Here is a 19,981-nt window from a genome sequence, read left to right as displayed (position 1 = left end):
ATTTTTTTACTGATTACTGAAAAAAATTGCAGTAAAAATATTTTTTTACTGATTACTGAAAAAAAATTGCAGTAAAAATATTTTTTTACTGATTACTGAAAAAAATTTGCAGTAAAAATATTTTTTTACTGATTACTGAAAAAATTGCAGTAAAAATATTTTTACCCGAACGAGAAGAAACAACAAGTTGCCTAAATAAATATCAGGCTATTATTTTTAAAATATAATACCCCATTACCGTCATCTGCCCCTGTAGAACGGTTGTTTTCATTCGTTGGAATTGTAAATCGGTCCAGAAGGCAAAAACTGCAATTTTTTCAGTAATCAGTAAAAAAATATTTTTACTGCAATTTTTTTCGGTAATCAGTAAAAAAATATTTTTACTGCAAATTTTTTTCAGTAATCAGTAAAAGTTTACTGGTAATGCAAATTAAACTTCATTATCAGTAAAATTTTACTGATTACTGCTTTTTGTAATGCAGTAAATTTATAATGCAGGATGCCCACCTATGGTGCTTATGACCTCCCAAGCAGTTGACTTGCCCTTTTTACTAAATCATAAAAGTAGAAAGTATCGTAAAAAAAATTTAGCTTTTCACTCCATCCTTTGCGTACTGCCACCCTGAGCGCTATGAAACTTTTGTTCGAACTCCTAATTCCGCCTAAGTTTGATTAAAATCTTCCGGGCTTAACAGCTAACGCCAATACTGTGAAAAGCTTCATCAAATAAAGAATAATTTAATTATCAGCCGGAAAACACAACTTTTGCCTATAAGAAGATTAGGCCAAAATCAAAAATTTATAGAAAAATGTAATTAAGTGAAGAAAACTGGCTAACGCAACGCTTTCCAGAAACGGATATTAATCTGCTTATTGTTTTCGTGTCTATTCATCTTTTGCTCCAAACAGCCTCCACACTTCGACTCAAATCAATCCAATCGAGCAGCAAACGGCTACGCATTCAATATTCAGCAAGCGGCTAAGAAACGGAGCACCACGCGGAGCTTACCATGAAAACTAATAAGCTGCAATGCACGGGCGGGCATTCATTTTCGGCTTTTTGCTCATTCCACGCACATTGCCACGATTTAGCGACTTAGCGACTTGACGACTTGGTGACTTATTTACTCATTAATTCGCACTCGCTCACAACGCAAATGCAGCACAACAACAGCAAAAGCTTAGCGCCAAAAATTAAGTTGATATAAAACCAAAAACCACAACGGCGCCAGCTCCAATCAGTTGTCGAATTAAATACGCGCACGTTGTCGTTGACGTACCGCAATCAACAACAGTGGTAGAAAAAATTATCGCGATAAAACGAAAAGCCAGTAAACAAAGGATCCATTAGCAATGGCTCGTCTCAATTGTTCACACACGGCCACAAAGGTGGCAACGCTCGGTTTGTTTGTCGCCTGCCTGCTGCACACATCAATGGCGCAATTGTCCTTTCACACGGATGCCAATTCGAACTCGTTCACCCTGAAAACGCCAGCGCTGCAACAGAGCTTCTCTCGGGTATTTGGTGGCGGTCAGCAACAACAGCAGCAGCAGCGTCTACAGGCGTCGCCTGTCGCACAACAGCTACAACAATTTTCGCAACCACTTGGACAGCCGCAATTGCAACAACAATATGCTCAGCCACAACAACAGCAATATGCTCAGCCACAACAACAACAATATGCTCAGCCACAGCAACAACCATTTGCGCAATCACAGCAATATCCATCATCGGTACAGGTGAGTGGTGCGAAAGTGTTTTCAACAAAACCGATTCGGAGTGGCTGATTATTTTTTTTGTGTGTGGGCGATTTGCTGTGCTTATTGCACGTTTCTGTTTTGTAGGAAGGCAATTTTTTTCCATTTGATTTATGTATCACTACTCACACTCGCTGGTAGTAAGAAAACAGGAGACTTTTTTCAAAAAAAGTTAATATGCAGATGTTGAAGGAAGAAAACCCAAAAAAATTCAAAAAAATATCCAGACTTCTTTTACTTTATTAGGCATTTCAGTCGACACCTCATTGACTCCTTAGAAAAACTTCCATTTGTTCAGTGAGTGCAACTGGCCAGCGAGACCTTCTGCGGCTGCATCCTCTCAGTGTCTTCCAGTAATTCCTGAGCGAAATTCTTAGAATGTTTCTGATAATGACTTTACTGGCAGAAAGAGAGAGCTTCTTAGCTCATCCTGTGCAAAAATAGGCTAGTTAGAGCCAGTTAGGGTCACATAGTCAGATATCTAATTTCCAGTTTAGTTGGTGGGTGGGTTGGTAAAAGTGTCAGCTGACCTAATACGTAATAAAGCGTTACTCTGTTTCTTCTGCAACTTCTGATAGCGGCTTTTATTAAGATTCGATGCTCTCTTCAAACCGTTGGTCTTATCGCTGAATCTGCTTATGACTGTTAGGCAGTCTTTAGAAATCCACTTCAGACTGTACTTTGAGAAACTACCAAGTACCTGTTGGCTGTTGTTTGCTCTAAATCGCAGAGACAATGAAGACCTGTTTTTTTTTCCCACGACAGTCGGTTCTACGTAACCGGAAAGACGCGGATTTATATCCGGACAAGGACTGTCACTTCAGCAGCATTCCTCGCAAATGCACGGGGAATGTTTATGCTGCTACAACAACAACAACATGTTTTTTTTTTTCTTTTTTGCTGGCTTCGAAATTGAAGTTAGAGCATTGAAGGGATAGCTCAACATCACAGCTCCAAATTTAAGGAAGCGAATGGCTGAGAGAGAGAGATGTCTATCGGCTGGGCAGAGGAGCTTAATATCGGCTTGCAATGACTTAAAAAAAATAGATTATTGGTGCGTACACTTCTGTTGGGTATTTGGCCGAGCTCCTCCTATTATTTGTGGTGTGCGTCTTGATGTTATTCCACAAATGGAGGGACCTGCAGTTTTAAGCTGACTCCGAACGGCAAATGGTTTTTATGAAAAGCTTAACCCTGGCAGATTACTGCACTATCTGTAAAGGCCTGTGTAACGCCCAGTTTATCCTAAGGGAAGGTTATGGGTTGTCGCAATCAAGATTCTGGGAAAACTACCCATCGGCACAGAATGTTTTGTGTTGATGTCATTTAAATCAGCGCCTAAGCCTTCTGGTGTCTTCGAGCCATCTGGGTATACTCTCAATGCAGAGTACATTTTTCGATTTTCCTTTCTAGTACAGCACTGCTGGGTAGAGAGAAGACCCTTGAGGCTGCTTCCTCGCAATGTGAGAAGATTGGAGTTTCCTTGAGAACATGTGGTCTGCTACTGGAAAGATGGACCTTCCGTCAACTAAGCGAGCACTAAGCTAGTGCGCAAACGCGCAAAGTCGCAAGATTCTTCTAGCCACGGGTAGATCGGGGGCACTCGAGGGAACTTCTAAGGCTAACAAAGCCGCAGTTATCGAATTTGGTAGGTTTCCTTACCGGGCATCGTCCGCTAGGTGTCCATCCCGTGAGGCTTGGGATTGCTTCGAGTCCTTTCTACAGAAGTTATCTGGAGGACGAGGTGAAATCATATCAGCACCTGCTTCTCAGCTGCCCTGCTCTCGTAGGGTAAAAATGTAATCTTTTTAACACCAGCGGATATTGAGGGTTTAAATTTCACACATCTGGTGAAATTCATCAGTAGCTTGAAGCGTTTAATATAAACGTAAACCGCCACTGTAGGACGTACTCCTCTAATCCAAACCCCTTCTTCCCTTTTTTCACTTGTCTGGTTCCTCCACTTTTCCTCTTCCTCTCCTCTCCGCCTGTGTGGTTTCGCAACGGACGAATTTAAAATTTTTGTTCAAGTGAGCTCCTCACAAGGGCAGCCATTTAACCTAACAGATGTGCTCCAGTTTATTTGATCGTCCAGTTCAATTCTGAGTGTCTTATGAGGATTTTCCGCATACCGCGTGACCCGAAGTTCAGTCATTGATTTTCACAAATACTAAGTAGTGGATTTCCATGAAAGACACACGAAAAGATAAAGTTCTCAAATTCGGCAGGAATACTTATATTACTCTGGGGGTCACAGAAGCCGAATGGGTTAGTGCATGACTACCATTCGAAAGAGCACGGATTAGAATCTTTGATATAAAAAGTTGTTTTCTAATAGCAGTCGCCCTCCTTTTCAAATAAGTGACTGTTAAGCACTTTCTCTGTAAATGTCCAGACGGTTAAGGTAGCTGGGTGCTCCCTTCTTCAACAGCCCGAGCCAGTGCTCCAACCTAAATCCTATCGCCCTTCGCTGTTACGTCCACAACTCTGTTTGATTGTAGATATTTTCCCGTTAGAGATCTGTTTTTGCGATACCAAAATGACGCTTTAGTGCTACTTAGGAAGCGCCAGTCTCGTACCTCAAATATTTCATCTACCCACCTACATACTTAGGGGTCGCCCCTTGGCAGGCGATAACAAACCTCCAAGTGTATTTCTGCTTTGAAACGGCTCCTCATAAAAAATAATTTGCAATTCGGAGTCGTCTTAACACTGTGGGCCCTCCATTTGTCCAACAACATCAAGACGCACAGCACAAATAGGAGGAGTAGTTCGGCCAAACACCCAATAAAGGACGTAGCAGACCTGACATTTAATCGTAAAACTCTAAGGAAGTATTGGTGTAATTTATTAATGTGTGGTGTTATACCCTCACCCCTAAGCAACCACGAAATTAGGCCCTTGAACCACTACACAAATTTTGCTCTTCTAAAAACTTTATTTGATCAATTTCAATCCTTACGCCCGTCAATCACTTCACCAGCGTCAGTCAGACTCATCCGAGGAGGATGATGACGAAGATGACGACGACGACGACGACGAGTGGCTCGATGAGCCACTGCTTGATGAACTGTCACTTGAAGCGTCACGTTTCTTACGTTGTTCCTTTGCCACAATCGGTGCGGAATCAAACTCTTCTGACTCATAAGAATAATCACTTAATGAATAATCCGAATCAAAGCTCATCGAGTTACCTGCACCCAATGCTTGCGGTTCGATCTCACGTCGACGTCTATGTGCGGACATTCTCATTGCATCACCAAAACCGAATGCCGTATTTTGGCCTGCCTTGGCGCCCATGAATTCCAAATCCCGCTCATCGCGCGTACCTGCGCCATTTTCAACCACCTCCTTCATCTGGCCTGCTACCAGTAGAGCGGCTGTTTGGAAGTCCTGCGCAAATTAAATGAAAGCGTAAATGTTTAAATGAAAACTTTAATTGTTAGTCAGTGTGAAAAGTCAAAACCACCTGTGGTGCTGGCTCAACACAGCAAAATGCAATGCTGAGCAGCGCAAATATAATTTTTAGCATTTTACGTCCGCTGGATGTGATACAATTTTTGCAACTATGTCGCATGTGGTGACTTATATTCGCATGTAGTGAGATGCCATTTGGTGAGCGCTCAACTAATTTGTATAATTGGGGAAGTACATTGAAATGTGATAATGAAATGCAAATAACTCTACAGGAAATAGCTTTATAATATTTTTATCAGTGACAGATTGGAAGATTGTGAAGACCATGAAAATGCGATAGAAATGCATTCATGCTCTTTCTGCAGGGCAACGGAGGGCGATTTTGGAATGAGGTAGGAAGAGATAACCTGAGTTTCATTATTGAGCTCATTATTGGTTTTATGAGTGCAGCAACTGAACTTAAAAATTAATTTTATGTTTAAGTTATATGAAGGAAAAGTAAACCAATCGCAAATGAAATTTTCATCAACGTGATTAAGGGAACCCTGCACAGTCAAATGCTTGATATCGGCCAATCCCATATGTATATGAAATTATAGAATCAGACATGAATGAATGCAATGCACAAACACGTTGCAGAATCACGAAGCATTCATTGAAGGCGATATGAGATGTCTAATTTTCACCCTGTGTCAGCCAACTTGAGCTATTTAATAAATCTGTGATTTGGGTCCTCTTGGAAAAGCTATTTTTAATTGCGGAGTAAATTCTAAGGAAAAGTTTAGAAATTAAAACTTATGATAAAAAAAATTAGCAGGCAATACTGGCAATATTGTTTTTGTAGAGCCACAAAAGGTGGAAAAAGAGGACGTTCAGTTTGTTCATATCCGAGGAGAGAAAAAGAAAAGAAAAGATTAGTTAAAATCCTGCTGCACTAAACTAAAACCAGGCGAAAAAGTTTGCGTGTATCAACCTGCGGCAACGGATTTCGATATCGGGTTAGATTGGAACAGGGCGACATTGAAAATTCAAATTTGAATAGGTCGAGCCAAGGAGCACCAAGAGATTTGGTGGCTCCTAAAACACTCAGGCTAAAAAGCCCATTGTATTTAGAGCTCTGGAAAGAAGGTAGATAGTCAAGGAGGGCAGGAGAAAAGTATCAGAGAAAGAGACAGGAAAGAATAGAGACAGAGACAAAGGTAGTTAGTCCTGTGAGAACTTTCCAGATTCTTTTGCTAATCTTTAAATATCCTCCAGTTTTAGAGAACGAATATTACTCATTCTCATGACATCGGAACCCGACACTCGCAGGCGTGCTCTACCAAAGGCAGGGCACTCACACAGAAAGAGCTCAGCGCTATCCGCCTCCTCCAAGCACGGCAGGCACATCGGGTCCTCAATGATTCCAATGGTGGTCATATGCTGACCCCATGGGGTGTGTCCTGTAATAATACCGACGATCAACCGAACGTCTTTCCTTCCAAGTTTTAGTAGAAAGTTCGACAGTTTTCTGTTCGGACTTGTCACAAAACACTTTGAATGAAAGCAGAAAGTGATTTGTCAAAAAACGAGCTTTTAGATTTAGAATATTCATATTTCTAAAACCTTAAAAAAATTATATCAAATTTGGGAAACAATAACTGGGAAAAAAAGGGATTTTTTCCCCCCAATATATTTCAATATGGATGTTAAAAAAACTCGTTTTGAAGCGGATTATTGCTAGACGCTCGTCCACCAGAGTGAACGACAGTACTGGGCGACGAAGCCTCTCTTCCACTATGCATCCAACACCGAATTTGCACTGATTTACATGACAGCTGTAGTAGACGTCGCAAGGTCCTAAGTTTTTCTTGCCTTGTCCCGTCCATCGCATCTCTTGAATGTAAGTTGATATCAGCATTTGCTCTTGCGAGAATATCGACAAGCTGGGCGATCTTTAACATCCCCAACATACTAAGCATATGTCCGGCATGCGAAGGCACCCCGCCCGACAATAACCACCTTTTCACATGCCCCATCAAATCCACTCATCTAACACTCCTTTCCATCTGGACCCAGCAAGTTTCCTGAGCCTACCGTTAGATGAGCTAGACGAAGATGTGATCTACATAACCCTGACAGGGATAAATATACTGCTGCAACAACAACAATAGGTACCTTCCCCATTAAGGGACCGGATATTCCAGGTGCATGCCTTCAAGGCACAACCAGTTATCCTGGAATGCGTCGCTTTCTCATATTAGCTCGCTTTCGAACGGGTTTTCAGAAGCTACCCAGAGCATACTTGGGCGAAGCCTAGAAGTTGTGAGCTGCTTGGACCTCTGCAGAAGAATTGTCCTGGCCACTCCCAAGTAAATGGAATTAGTGACTTTACCCACTTGCGTGGACTTCTACATACGAAACCATCCTCCATTCATTGAATAACGTAAAATTACCATACTCTACGGTTTACATCGATTTTTTTTTTTCAATTTTGTACTACCTTTTCAGGCAAGGGATAAACTTATGCCCCTTTTTGCCTTACTGCCAAATTGCATCGGTGGATTGAATGGCTTCCGAAATAAGTTGTCAAACTATACAAAACCTTTCATGATTGAATTTTTTTCCTTGTTCACTCCACTCGGAAGCACAGGACCTCAACAAGACTCAGTCTTGCATTGGCTTTCTTAATCTATTTTGCTTTCTGCCAGGATAGGTGATTAGCCTACCACTACCAGTCCTAAGTAATGGGAATGCCCACCTGTCGTTGCTTAGGAACAACGCCTTCTAAGTGTTTAGAACGCCATCTGTATGTCACATTTTTCTGCCAGAAGGATCGCACAGATGGTTGAAGACTTCGTTAAATTTTGGTGTGTCTGCGGTTGCCCGCTTTCTCTTGCTGGCGCCACTGCTGAAATGTGTAACTGTGTATTTTTGCTTGGTTTTGTAGCCACAATGCAAATAATGGGCTGACTATTGTGCGGGAGTAAGGATGAAAAGGACATGGTTTTGGGGTTGAGGAATGGGATTTTTTTTTGTTTTGTGTTATGTTTTTTTTTTTTAGAAAGTGGGAAAGTAGGTAAATTTGAAAAAGTGCGAGGACCGTTCTTTCCATGGGATTGAGTAATGGTGCGTAATTAAAGAAATATCATCATTATTTTTAATTTTGAAATGTTAAAAATGCTGATAAAATTATTTGATCTAGTAAACGTTCGGTTCATCAATTCTTCGTGTGGTTTTGTATTTTTACATAGTAATAGCATAAGAAAGGTAACAAGCTGAAGAAAACTAGAAGTAAGTTTAGTTTATATGCAATGGAATTTAAAATTAAAATTTTTTTCATTTAATATTTTTTAAAATTTCAAATCCATTTCTTTCCCCTTTGCTAAATTTGCATTGAAATTCGTTTCTCAAGTTTTCGGCCATTATCTGCCTAGGTGAGATCGCTACTAAAAGAAATTTTCTCCATAAAATTATATCTTCAGTTCAAAGTGCGAGTACATAGAGGGTATAGTTCAGTACTCACCAACTCCGGCTTTTCTGTATAAAGCACAAATGCAGTGAACCAACACTTCGGAATAGGAATTGCTTTGCTTGCGTGGCTGTTATTCAGTTCGCCCAATTGAATGTTTTCAAATGTTGCCATTTTATCTCTCACTGCCTCACTCCCTCGCTCTTTTTATTTCTATTTAAATTGAATAAAATAATTCAATTTCAATAATAGTCAATTTCATTTAAAACAATTCGCCACTAATTATATTTGCTGAAATGCATTTAATTACTGATAATCCAGCTTCCGTTCCGACGAGATTTTGCGTGTTTGATTGTCAGTGACCAAAAGGCAAATTGGAGCGAGCGCACATAAAATAATTCTATGTGCAGCTGTGTTCAAAATCATAGAAGTAAATCGATTTTCAATTCTCTTTTTTAATTTAAATTTTTTTAATTTTTTTATCAAAGTAAGCTGCATTCCACAACAAAAACCATACATGTAATTCAAAGCTCCAGCGCTTGTGTAAAATTCACTAAAATCGAACAAATTCAAAAAAAAAATGTTTAACTTTTTATTTCGTATCTTCATAAAAATTGAGGGTTTCGAGTTTCGTACTTTTATTTCGCATCTTTAGAAAAATTATTCGTGCGCAGTTTTATAGTCCATTAAATTTTGGTATAGCAAAGCTCAAGTTTCAAATGGCCTCAAATTCTCGTTGATTTTTGACACATTTTATTTTTCGTTGAGGTGCTGCGCATTTTATTACACATAAAAGACTTTCGTCAATACGCTTTATATGGAAGAAAATTCTCCACATTGTATGCAAAAACTCAAAAGTCAACGAGAATTTTGAGCGATTTCCGACTTACACTTCTATCTGCGCAAAATGACTCTAACGATCCTTAGATTCTGTTGAAACTTATTTATTTATTTCTTTATTAAGCCAATGAAAATAACAGATTCCTGTAGGCTAAGTAGACATATTTTATACTTGGTTGGTTGGTTTTAGTGGTGATTCCTCCATAATTCAACTAGCGCTTCTGCACCAGTTGTTAAGCTTAATAGACATTAAAAAAAAATAAAATGCAATTAAACTATTGATAATAAATATTCAACAATTTCAACAGATGAACTTTAAATTTTTGTGAATTCTGTTCAAAGTTTGGAGTTTTGATAAAAAAAAATTAAATACAATTTTAATTTAATTTAAAAACTGCTATGAAAGTTTTTTTTTGAATTTGTTAAATTTTTGTGAATTTTGCAAAAAGTTTAGAGCGTTGAGTTATACCTTCTACTCAAATATGAACAAGACTTTATCAATAAAACGGTCCGCGGATGACATATGGCAAAAATAAATTTTTTGTTGGATGGTAGGACTGTTATAAGCTTACATGGCAAATTTCAGCGTGATATGTCACATAGTTTGTTTTCTGTGCTACTGTAAACAAGTCAAGCGTGTGTATAAACAAGTCAAGTGTGTGTTCTTCGAATTTAACGATGGAAATTCAAGTTGAACAAAGAATTTGTTTGAAATTTATTCCAACAAAATTTCGGCTTCAGACGCCTTAAAAATGTTGCAGACAACCTATGGGGACTCTGCTCTATCGCGTGCACGTGTTTTCGAGTGGTACAAATCGTTCAAAGAGGGCCGTACATCAACCCAAAAAACCACGCCAAAGTCGCTCAAAAATTAAGGCTGACTGATTTTTTCGATTACGAAGGTGTGGTGCACTCGGAGTTCCTTCCGCAAGGCCGATCGGTTAACGCTGAATATTATTTAGACGTTTTAAAGCGTTTGCTCGCGAACATTCGTCTTAAAAGGAAGGAATTGTGGGACAACAAGTCATGGTTCTTGCATCACGATAATGCACCAGCTCATACATCACGTCTTGTTCGCGATTATTTGAACAAAAATAATGTTAATATCGTTCCGCAAGCACCGTATTCGCCTGATATGGCTCCATGTGACTTTTTCCTGTTTCCCAAGCTCAAGTTGCCGCTCCGTGGAAAACATTTTGAGACAATTGAAGTCATAAAAGAGAATTCGAAGAACACACTGTTTGTTTACAGTAGCACAGAAAATAAACTATGTGACATATAACGCTGAAATTTGCCATGTAAGCTTATAACAGTCTTACCAAAAAATAAAAAATTTATTTTTGCCATATGTCATCCGCGGACCGTTTTATTAATAACGTCTCGTTCATATTTGAGTAGAAGGTATATTATAAAAAATAAATACAAGAAAAAAATAGTTAAAACTTGGTAATTCATCGCTTTTCAATGGAACCCACAAGGAAGCCGGCGAAGAGGACGCCTACGACAAAGTTGGAAGCACACCAACCTAAATCATTAGAGCTCTTCCACCGGCACCTGGGAAGAAACTAGGCCTATAGCGGCTGACAAAAATAGTTGGAGACCCTTTTTTCCGCTCTCTGCTTCAACTAAAAGCGATATTAATAATAATAATTTGCAGAGAGATGTTTTTTTTACAGTAGGTTCTTAGTTCTGCTTAAAAATGTCATTTAAAGTCAATCAAGAAATCAAGGAATAAATTAAAAAAATTCATCGCGCTACAATTATTTTAAACAGACGTGTATAAATCCTGCATACATACATACCTGTTTATATAAAACTGCTATTGAACTTATTTCCAATTAATAAATTCTACACTCATTTTGTCGCTTTTGTGTTGAGTTGTGGCGCAATTATACTAATACGCACATACACACATACATTTATTTTTTATAAAAAAATACTTAAAATAATGAAAATAAAATTTAATTTAAAGAGCCAAAAGAAACGTGAAAAGGATGTGACATTTTATAGCCAATAAGCGAGAAGTATTTTTTAGATTTTTTTTTCTTGCCACTAACCTGGACCCAGCGCCGGAGCCGTGCCTACTTTTAGGAAGTCAACAGGTTCGAAGTCCTAGGTACGAAACACCGATTGATAATAGCGGTCGCTCCTCGGCAGGAAATAGAAAACCTTCGAGTGTGTTTCAGAGAAAATGAAAAGACAACTCGAGTATATTTAACGGGAGCCACAAATAATCCTTCTAAGACCCACATGTAGATCGCGAGCTGCTGTTTTTTTTTTTAATTTTTTGTCAACTATTGGGTAGGCGACTAAGTAATTGCGGATTTTTATTTTAGAAAATCAAAGACAATTTTTTCATGGAACTAAGTATCTTTATTCTGTAATGTATTGCCCTTTTTGATCAATGACCTTTTGCCATCTTACAGGCAGCATCATAATCCCACGTTTTTTATTAGCAAAAAACTGAATCAGGTACGATTTGACATCATCATCATTAGTGAAATCTTTACCATTCAAGGAGTTTTGTAAAGATCGAAACAAAAAGTAGTCAGGGTGCGCAAGGTCAAGACTATATGGTGGATGTGGCAACACATCCCAACCAAGCTCCAATAATTTTTGCCGAGTGGCCAAAGATGTGGGTGACCATTGTCATGATGGAATAAAATACTTTTTCGATTTGTCTATTCGGGCTGCTTTTTTTCAACTGCATTGTTTAATTTCGTTAGTTGTTCAATGCAGACATCAGAATCGATCGTTCGGTTGGGTGGTAAGAGTTCAAAGTAGAGTTGCTCCACCTGGCCTGCTCCACGATCTTTTCCGCAGTTATCAGTCGTTTTAAAAATGGATCATTTTCGTTACGTTTCTTTAGCAAATCGCAGCTGTTAAATGCGTTTCTTTCAGTTCGTGAGGAACCCTTTTCTGCAATCTCACGTGCTGTACTGTGACGATCCGACTTCAACTGAACGGCCAGAGCGTTTCTCATCTCCGTGAAAAATCACGAGAACGAAATTTGGCAAACCAATTTTGACACTGCCGTTCTTTTTAGGCTTCGTCACCATAAACGGCACATACAGGGTTTGATTGAAAAGTAATGAGCCTTCCCATGCGGAGCGTCTGCCAAGCGATCAACCTAATCGGCTGGTGGGGGAAAATGATCGTTGGACCTTCCCCTTCCATAAGAAACCGGTCCCAGTTCGCTGACAATAGCGGTGCAGTCAACATCGCTCCGCGTGGGAAAGCTGTTTTAAAAGTGTGTTCGGATTTTGCAGTGGCGAAAATGCCGCGTTTACAGTGCTTCCTGGAGGTACAAACTCCTTGTCGACGATGCCTCGAGAGTCGAAAAAGATGATCAGCATGGTTTTGACCTTGGATTTCGACGTGCACGACGGTCAATGTTCAAAAATTCACAAACCCTTTTCACATCTTCGTCTGTTTGCGTCGTCGAAGGCCTTCCAGGTCGCTGTTCGTTTTCGACGTCCTCCCGGCCTTCCTTGAACGACTTGTGCCACCGTTTTACCTGGGCACTGGTTTGATCGATTCGGTTGATCGCTTGGCAGACAACTGAACTCCATCTTAGTATTTCTCCAAAATACTTTACTCAAAGTTTAAAAAAAAAAAAAATAAATAAATTTAAATAACTGTAACTCCGATGAAAAATATAAGTACCTTTTTTATATGGAGGATGATGCCACCTGATATGCACGCGTGTACATTTTATTATTTATATGCTGCTAACTAATTTCAAAATATGTCGTGTCTGTCAAGTGCTGCAAATTCAAAGACGATATCTCAGAGATGAAAACAGATTTTTGTTGTGTAAAGAGGGACTTTCAAAAGAGATTAAATATGTTTTAAGATATTGCTAAAGCCTTTAAAAAATATGTATTTCATACTGTAACTAACCTCAAATATAGCCAAGTTTTATAAGTCACTGTTTTGCACTTTGAAGCCGGAATACCTGGATGACCTTACACACCATGGCTGTTCTGAGTTTCGATTTGATTTTAGCATGTTAACCCCTTGCCGTGATTTAACGAGTCTGACTCGTGATGAAAATTTTGGTCCAAACATGAATATGACTAGCCAGGTTCGTGAATGGATCGTCGGGTCAAACATAAACATCGAGAGCCTGGGTTGTTTCTATCTGTACGCCAACAGAGTTAGTCAGGAGTCTCCTAATTGGCGTCAGAAAGTAGTTTTTATTATTATGATCTGTTTACGATGCGTTAACGCGTAACACTTGGACCCGAGTTTTGTCGAGCAAAATGGCACAGCAAGTGGTTAAGAGGCTTCAGAAAATGATAGTTTTTCATTGGCTCCGAAGTTCGAATAAATTTTTTCAACTGCAGAAGAAACTCGATTCTTGCATGTAATGCAGCCTAATTGCAGGTTGATGCAAGTTTCGAGGTTGCCGCAAGCAATGAGCTTTTTTTCATAAAAAATAAAATAAGTTTTTTAACTGATAGCAATCTAAGCTTATTTATTTTCATTATACTAATTGAATAATCCTTCCTTCAAAGGATTACCCTGCCATGAGCGCACACTAACACTACTCCCATTCTTCAAACCAATTTCCATAGGCCGATTTTGAAATTGGCCTCAGCTTCTTCGGCAACTTGACAGTGGCGAAAAGTCGTTTGCTGCCTTACTTTCATACGAGCAAAAAGGTAAACCTGAAACCAAGTTTTCATCGTTGGAAAATTTAATGAATAATTAAAAGAAAAATTTGTCGCAAATTAGTTTGGTTGTAAAAAGAATTATTAAAATCGGTTTGATAAATTTTGAACCAAAATCGGTACAAGCATTCCTCGTATGTGCCTGCGTCTGAGAGAGTGTCGATTTTGAGTTTTGAAAGTTGAGTTTTTTTTAGCTAATGTCCTTAAAAACGTAGCGCCATCAGTAAAAAGTGAAACAAACAATTATTTGAGTAAATTAAAAAAAAAATACTTCGCATGAATTTTTTATAAAAATATGAACTGTTTTCGCTCAAATGCAAATACTAAACTCTTTAAGTGCTTATAATATTACCATCATTTTTTTTGGCGTTTTTTGGGATTTCTTTTTGGTGTTCCAACTTCTTTTCCTTTTTTTTGGCATTTTTTTGGTTTTTTTTCTTATTCTGTTTGTTTTTTTTTTCTTGGTGTTTCAACTCTTTTTCCTTTTGAATTGTTGTAGAATAATTATACCATACGCATATATAAATAAAATATACACGTCTGCACATATAGCCATAAGTATAACTAAAGGGTGATCAATTTAGAGTCATCAGATTTTAAGTTGAAATAAAACAACGAAAATTCAAATTGATTGGGCAGTCTTTATTATTTTTGTGTAGAACCATTCACGGGATTTAACTTTTTAAAATAATCCCTTTTAAATGTTGGCCGCAACTGCTCCGTAATTCGGTCATCCCTAAACACCAATTTTGAATGACTCACTGGCGGACTTCGGTTGGTAACTCGTAAAAAGCTTGAATTGGCTGAATGTTGACTTCGAATGCCTCAATCGAAGCTGGTTTTTCCGCAAAGCATTTAGACTTTACATATCCCACGAATAAAAGGCCAAGGTTGTGATATCACGCGATCTTGGTGGCCAATCCATTGGTCCGAGACGAGAGATAAAGTGCTCACCGAAACGACGATGCAGTAAATTCATCGTTTCACGGGCTGAGTGGCAAGTAGCGTCGTCTCACTGGAATCGATAGGTTGCTGTTGTGGAGTCCACGGGCTTCAATTTCCGGCATCAAAAAGTCGTTCATCATGACGTGATAACCTTCGCCATTCACTGTTACATTGACGCCAGCCTCGTTTCTGAAGAAATATGGTCAGCTGATTTCTCCAGCTCAAAGGTCGCACCAAACGATTGTCTTCAATGGATATGATGGCTGTTCTTAAATAGGGATTTGGAGTATGGCCACCAGTCCAGAGCTGTATGGAAGCTCAACTGCTAGTAGTGTTGGCTACAAAGTCTGACCGGAGACTTAAATCTGGTATCACGGGGAACAGGAGCCCTCGGGGCTTGCTCCGACCTGTTCTTGAGGTAGGCCCTTCGGGCAGTATCATGGTGGTTGTGGTATAAACACCCAAATGCGGGTAGAGCATTTTTAGCTCGATGTGGAGTTGCATTGCAACAGGGTGCCGGACGCTTAGTACGGCAGTGGTTTAGATTGGCTGCGAGCCCCACCAAGGTGGTTAGTCTGTCCATTCCGCACTGCCAATTTGGTACCGCTAAATGCTTTTTGCGTTTTTAGGGCGCTGATCAACGCATTGTTTTGATCCATTGTGCACCGTGGTGTCGGACCGTCATCGATAAGTACTCACGTTAAAAACAACGGCCGCTCTTCTTGAATGGGTTCGGGTTGCTCTTCTGCACAAATACGGCAATTTTGCTTATTGAGGTAGCCCGTAAGCCAAAAATGGGCCTCAGCGCAGAGCAAAGCCCAAAATGAGGATTTTCGGCAAGTTTTCAAGTACTCAACGACTGAAATAATGACGGTTTAGAAGATCGGCCTGCTTCAAGTTTTGGACTACCTGTATTTTATACGCTTCTAAACCAAGATCTTTACGTAACATCGCCCAGGTAGTGCCATAATATAGGCCAAGTTGTTGAGATCGGCGCCGAATTGATTCTTCCTGATCTTCGGCAAAACTCTCATTTACAGCCGCAATATTCTCCTCACTTCAGGCTGTACGTGGTCGAAGCGGTGGAGTATCATCTAATAATGTAAAATTATTCTCAAGTTTCATTATTTTTGGGGGCAACGACACCTAACCTAAAGAAGCTCTGCTCTAATTTTATTGTATTTCCATTTTTATTTTTATTTCAATACAAATTTACAACACAAAACTCGTTTACACAAATTCAACCTCACAAACTTTTCCGCCTCTGCGTAGCAACCAACTCCAATAATTCAAAAATTCACTGATAATCATCTCAAAGTACTAAAAGTTTACAAGTATACGCCATGGAGCTTAAACTAATTAAAGGATTAAAATCAACTCAAAATACCGCCATTACTCATTGGCGATGCTGTCCCACGCACAAAACTTTCCATTCCAGGGTCATTAGCTTGCGAATAGCGGCACCTACGTGCATACATAGCTGCTATTCGCTACATAGTTCCATCCCCATTCTCATCACTACCTTCATCATCATTCTCGTCTGCCGTGAAAAATTGCCACACAGCATTAACGAGTTGCTTCAGCAATTCAATCAAAGATTCCCACATTGGTCCAAAACTATCGCTGATCCATTGGAAATCCACACCGCCTTCAACCTCATTGCCATCGCGGCGCGAAACCGCGAGCTGTTGCTCGTTCCAGGGTAGAATGTCGCCATTGTAATCGTTATTATAATCGTAATTATCGTCATCAACACCTTCTTCACCATCGTTAGCGGCACGCGTGAGACGCGCATGAGTATGGCGCAAAGGAGACTCAGCCAGCTGGTCGATTGGTGTTAATAAAGCGTTTGAAGGCAGCCGGCGCAGCTCCTGCGGTGGTTGGAGTTTCGCGTTCCACGTTGCAAACTGAAATTAGTATTTTTCGTTGGAGTTCTTATTTTCACATATTTTTTTTTTTTATTTTTTTGCTAGTTTTTTTTGTCCACTAGTGACTGACCACTTACCGCATGAGTTCGTTGCCTCAGCTTGACGCCTGTCGGCACTGTTGCAGTTGCAGCTTTTAAATACAAAAGGAAACTTAAAGCGGCAAAGGAAATGCGTAGAAAATTCAATTGCTTTTGTTCCATTTTACACGTTGAATAATTTTATTTAAGAAGTATGTGGCTACCAATGGATTTTGTCGACTTCCGACACGAGACACAAAGCGCCGCTAAATGGTGCAGGAAATTCAATTACCAACGCAGAGGCGAGTCTCTCTCACCCTGAATTGTACGAAATGGTTGAGCTGAATAAAAATAGCTGTGCTGCGGGTTTAGAGCTCCAAATCAGAAGAATTCTAATAAAAGCTTTATATAAAGCGCACGAAAAAGATGTTTATCTCGTTTTTGTTGTTCGTTTGGTTGCTATTTCGTGTAACATGAAAATTAGCTGTAAATTGGCGGAAATTAATACGGAAGCAGACAATTTTTATAGATTTGTGGGGCAACATGAAAAGTAAAATAATGATAAGAAGAAGCATATAGGTTCAAAATGGAGGGAAATATAATCACTTTTCAGATTTCGATCAAAATTTCCTCTTTACAAGCACATTTTTTAGTTCAAGATTTAAGGTGGGCCTTGTGGGCTTAGTTAGTGGGTTAGGTTACGATGGCTGCCTCTCTCCTTAAGTTTGTAGGGGAAACCCACTTAGGGCTACATGCCCATTTCCTTTTTACAAACACATTTTTTTAGTTCAAGATTTAAGGTGGGCCTTGTGGGCTCAGTCCTCAACTCAATCATAGGTTGGGTTAGGTTACGGTGGGTGCCTCTCTCCTTAGGTTTGTAGGGGAGACCCACTTAGGGCTGCAGGCGCATTGTGGTACCACTAATTTGGACTAGAATTCCCGCTCTACTTCTCAATGTGGTGAAACCACTTCGCCTCTCGGATAAACAATGAAATACTGTGGATGGCTGCCGACTTATAGGCCTCCCCATACAAGTTTCTAGGCTAATGTGTCTGAAGTCGCTTTACCCATTCATCTCTCAAAGGTCAGAGAAGCGCAATAATAGCCGTGGAGGATTCTAGAAAAAGCAAAACGCCTCAATATTCAAGCTTCTGTGTTCGTGCTGCGCAGACAAAGTTGGTGCGTTACTTCTCAACGATCAGAGTAGCACAGTGACTGGTTGGCAGAGTTTCTCACCTGGCACCTTTGCTGCTTACGCAGTTGGGTCTCCGATGGACCTCCGCATTTAAACTTTTAGCTTTTTTAACTTATCTTATTCTATTTCTTATCTACTCTTATTCTCTTTTGACAGTACATTCACTATCTCTCAGGTGTAAATATTCGTCTTAGAACGGGAAGCGAAGCACTAAACTTCTCTGATAGGCAAAAAACTATCATATCCAACTTACTGGCCAGTTTGGGCAATCGTCATTGAACCCCCATTGTTGGCTTACTCAGCCGCATTTATTTTCCTAAACGATTGTCTCGGGCTAGAGACTTAGGTTAAATTACTTCGAGATTTGCACTTCGGTCTCATGATCTTTTGTGCTCGCTAGAGACTTAGCTTTGTGTGGTATGTTTTTGGAAGGAGGACTTTGGCCTGTGTGGTGCGACAGAATGATACTGGAAGATCTTGAAATAACGGAGCGATCATTCACTTTATATAAGTCACTCTTTACCGTCACTCTTAGCCAACCTCCAAAGCATTTAGGAAAATGTGAAAATGCAACGTCATCGCAGAATTAATTTTATTTCATTTCATTTTGTTTTGTTTCGTTTCACTTCATGTCATATTATACCATGTTATGTCATGCCATTCAATTTACATCATTTTGCCCTATTTCCTTTACTGGTGCATCATTTTGCCCTATTTAATTTCAGCGCACTACATTTTGTTTTATGATGCAATGTCATATATGCCATGCTATGCTACTCTATTAAAATATATTATTATATTTCGCTTTATTTCATTCCATGTCACGTCATTTCATTTAATATTAATTTGTTTCATTTAATCTTTCCCTATTTCATATTGTCATGCAATGCCATGTTATGTCATTTGATTCCATTTTGTCCCATATTATTTCATTTCGGGTAATGCTATATTGTTATGCCATGCTATGTCATTTTATTTCATTTTATGTCATGTTATGTCATATTATGCGATATTATGTCATCTCACGTTATTTAATATTATTTCATACCATATACTATCATATTACATCATGTTATGTCATTTTACTTCATTTGATTTCATTTTATGTCGTGTTATGTCATATTATGTCATGTCATGCAATGCTATGTGATTTCTTTTTCATTTTAGTTCATACCATGTAATGTCATATTATGCGATACTAAGTCATTTTACCTCACTTCTTGCCATGTAACGTCACCTTATGTCATGTTGTGTCATTTTATTTCACTTTACGCCATGCCATGTAATGATAGTATATTATGCCATACCATGTGATTTCATTTCATTTTGCTTCATGCATGTAATGTCATGTTATGCTATGTTGTGTCATTCATTTCATGTTTTGTCATATTTCGACCCATTTCTTTCATATCATTTAACGTCAGCTTATGCCATGTTATGCCATGCTGTGTCCCCTTTATGTCCCCTTATGTCAACTTATGTCATTTTACTTCACTTCACGCCATGCCATGTAATGATAGTATATTATACCATGCTATGTGATTTCATTTCATTTTGGTCCATGCCATGTAATGCCAAGTTATGCTATGCTATGCTATGTTGTGTCATTCATTTCATGTACTGTCCTATTTCGGCCCATTTCTTTCATGTCATTTAACGTCAGCTTATGCCATGTTATGCCATGCTGTGTCCCCTTTATGTCCCCTTATGTCATGTTATGTCATTTTACTTTACTTCACGTCATGCCATGTAAT

The 19,981-nt window shown here is 39.2% G+C and overlaps 3 protein-coding genes across 3 annotated transcripts in view; 1 reads left to right on the top strand and 2 right to left on the bottom strand.

The window, feature by feature from the left end:
* The first annotated feature begins 1,331 nt into the window (after positions 1-1,331).
* Positions 1,332-19,981, top strand: part of LOC129238953 (putative uncharacterized protein DDB_G0271606) — a 29,476-nt gene continuing 10,826 nt past the window's right edge. Inside the window, exon 1 of the mRNA XM_054874201.1 lies at positions 1,332-1,740. Coding sequence (XP_054730176.1) covers positions 1,354-1,740 — 387 coding nt within the window. The 5' untranslated portion in view covers positions 1,332-1,353. The remainder of the gene's footprint in view (positions 1,741-19,981) is intronic.
* On the bottom strand, positions 4,677-5,338 carry LOC129238956 (uncharacterized protein DDB_G0271670-like). Its single transcript, XM_054874204.1, has 2 exons — positions 5,228-5,338; positions 4,677-5,151 (listed from the first exon to the last, which is right to left on the bottom strand). The coding sequence occupies exons 1-2, from the start codon at positions 5,333-5,335 to the stop codon at positions 4,744-4,746; spliced, it is 516 nt and encodes a 171-aa protein (XP_054730179.1). The 5' UTR covers positions 5,336-5,338; the 3' UTR covers positions 4,677-4,743.
* LOC129238955 (uncharacterized) lies at positions 16,256-17,393 on the bottom strand. Its single transcript, XM_054874203.1, has 2 exons — positions 17,093-17,393; positions 16,256-16,994 (listed from the first exon to the last, which is right to left on the bottom strand). Exons 1-2 carry the CDS (start codon positions 17,213-17,215, stop codon positions 16,578-16,580), a joined length of 540 nt encoding a protein of 179 aa, XP_054730178.1. The 5' UTR covers positions 17,216-17,393; the 3' UTR covers positions 16,256-16,577.

The sequence above is a fragment of the Anastrepha obliqua genome, chromosome 2 (assembly GCF_027943255.1).
Source record: "Anastrepha obliqua isolate idAnaObli1 chromosome 2, idAnaObli1_1.0, whole genome shotgun sequence".
In the NCBI taxonomy this organism is placed as follows: Eukaryota; Metazoa; Arthropoda; class Insecta; order Diptera; family Tephritidae; genus Anastrepha; species Anastrepha obliqua.
The sequence above is the reverse complement of the archived record's forward strand: the minus strand, read 5'-3'. Positions and strand labels throughout refer to the sequence as shown.

Coding starts and splice junctions, on each gene's coding strand:
- LOC129238956 (XM_054874204.1), bottom strand. CDS start 5,335: ATGCGACATAGTTGCAAAAATTGTATCACATCCAGCGGACGTAAAATG. Junction 5,152..5,227: donor GTGTTGAGCCAGCACCACAG/GTGGTTTTGACT, acceptor TAATTTGCGCAG/GACTTCCAAACAGCCGCTCT.
- LOC129238955 (XM_054874203.1), bottom strand. CDS start 17,215: ATGGAACAAAAGCAATTGAATTTTCTACGCATTTCCTTTGCCGCTTTA. Junction 16,995..17,092: donor TGAGGCAACGAACTCATGCG/GTAAGTGGTCAG, acceptor TACTAATTTCAG/TTTGCAACGTGGAACGCGAA.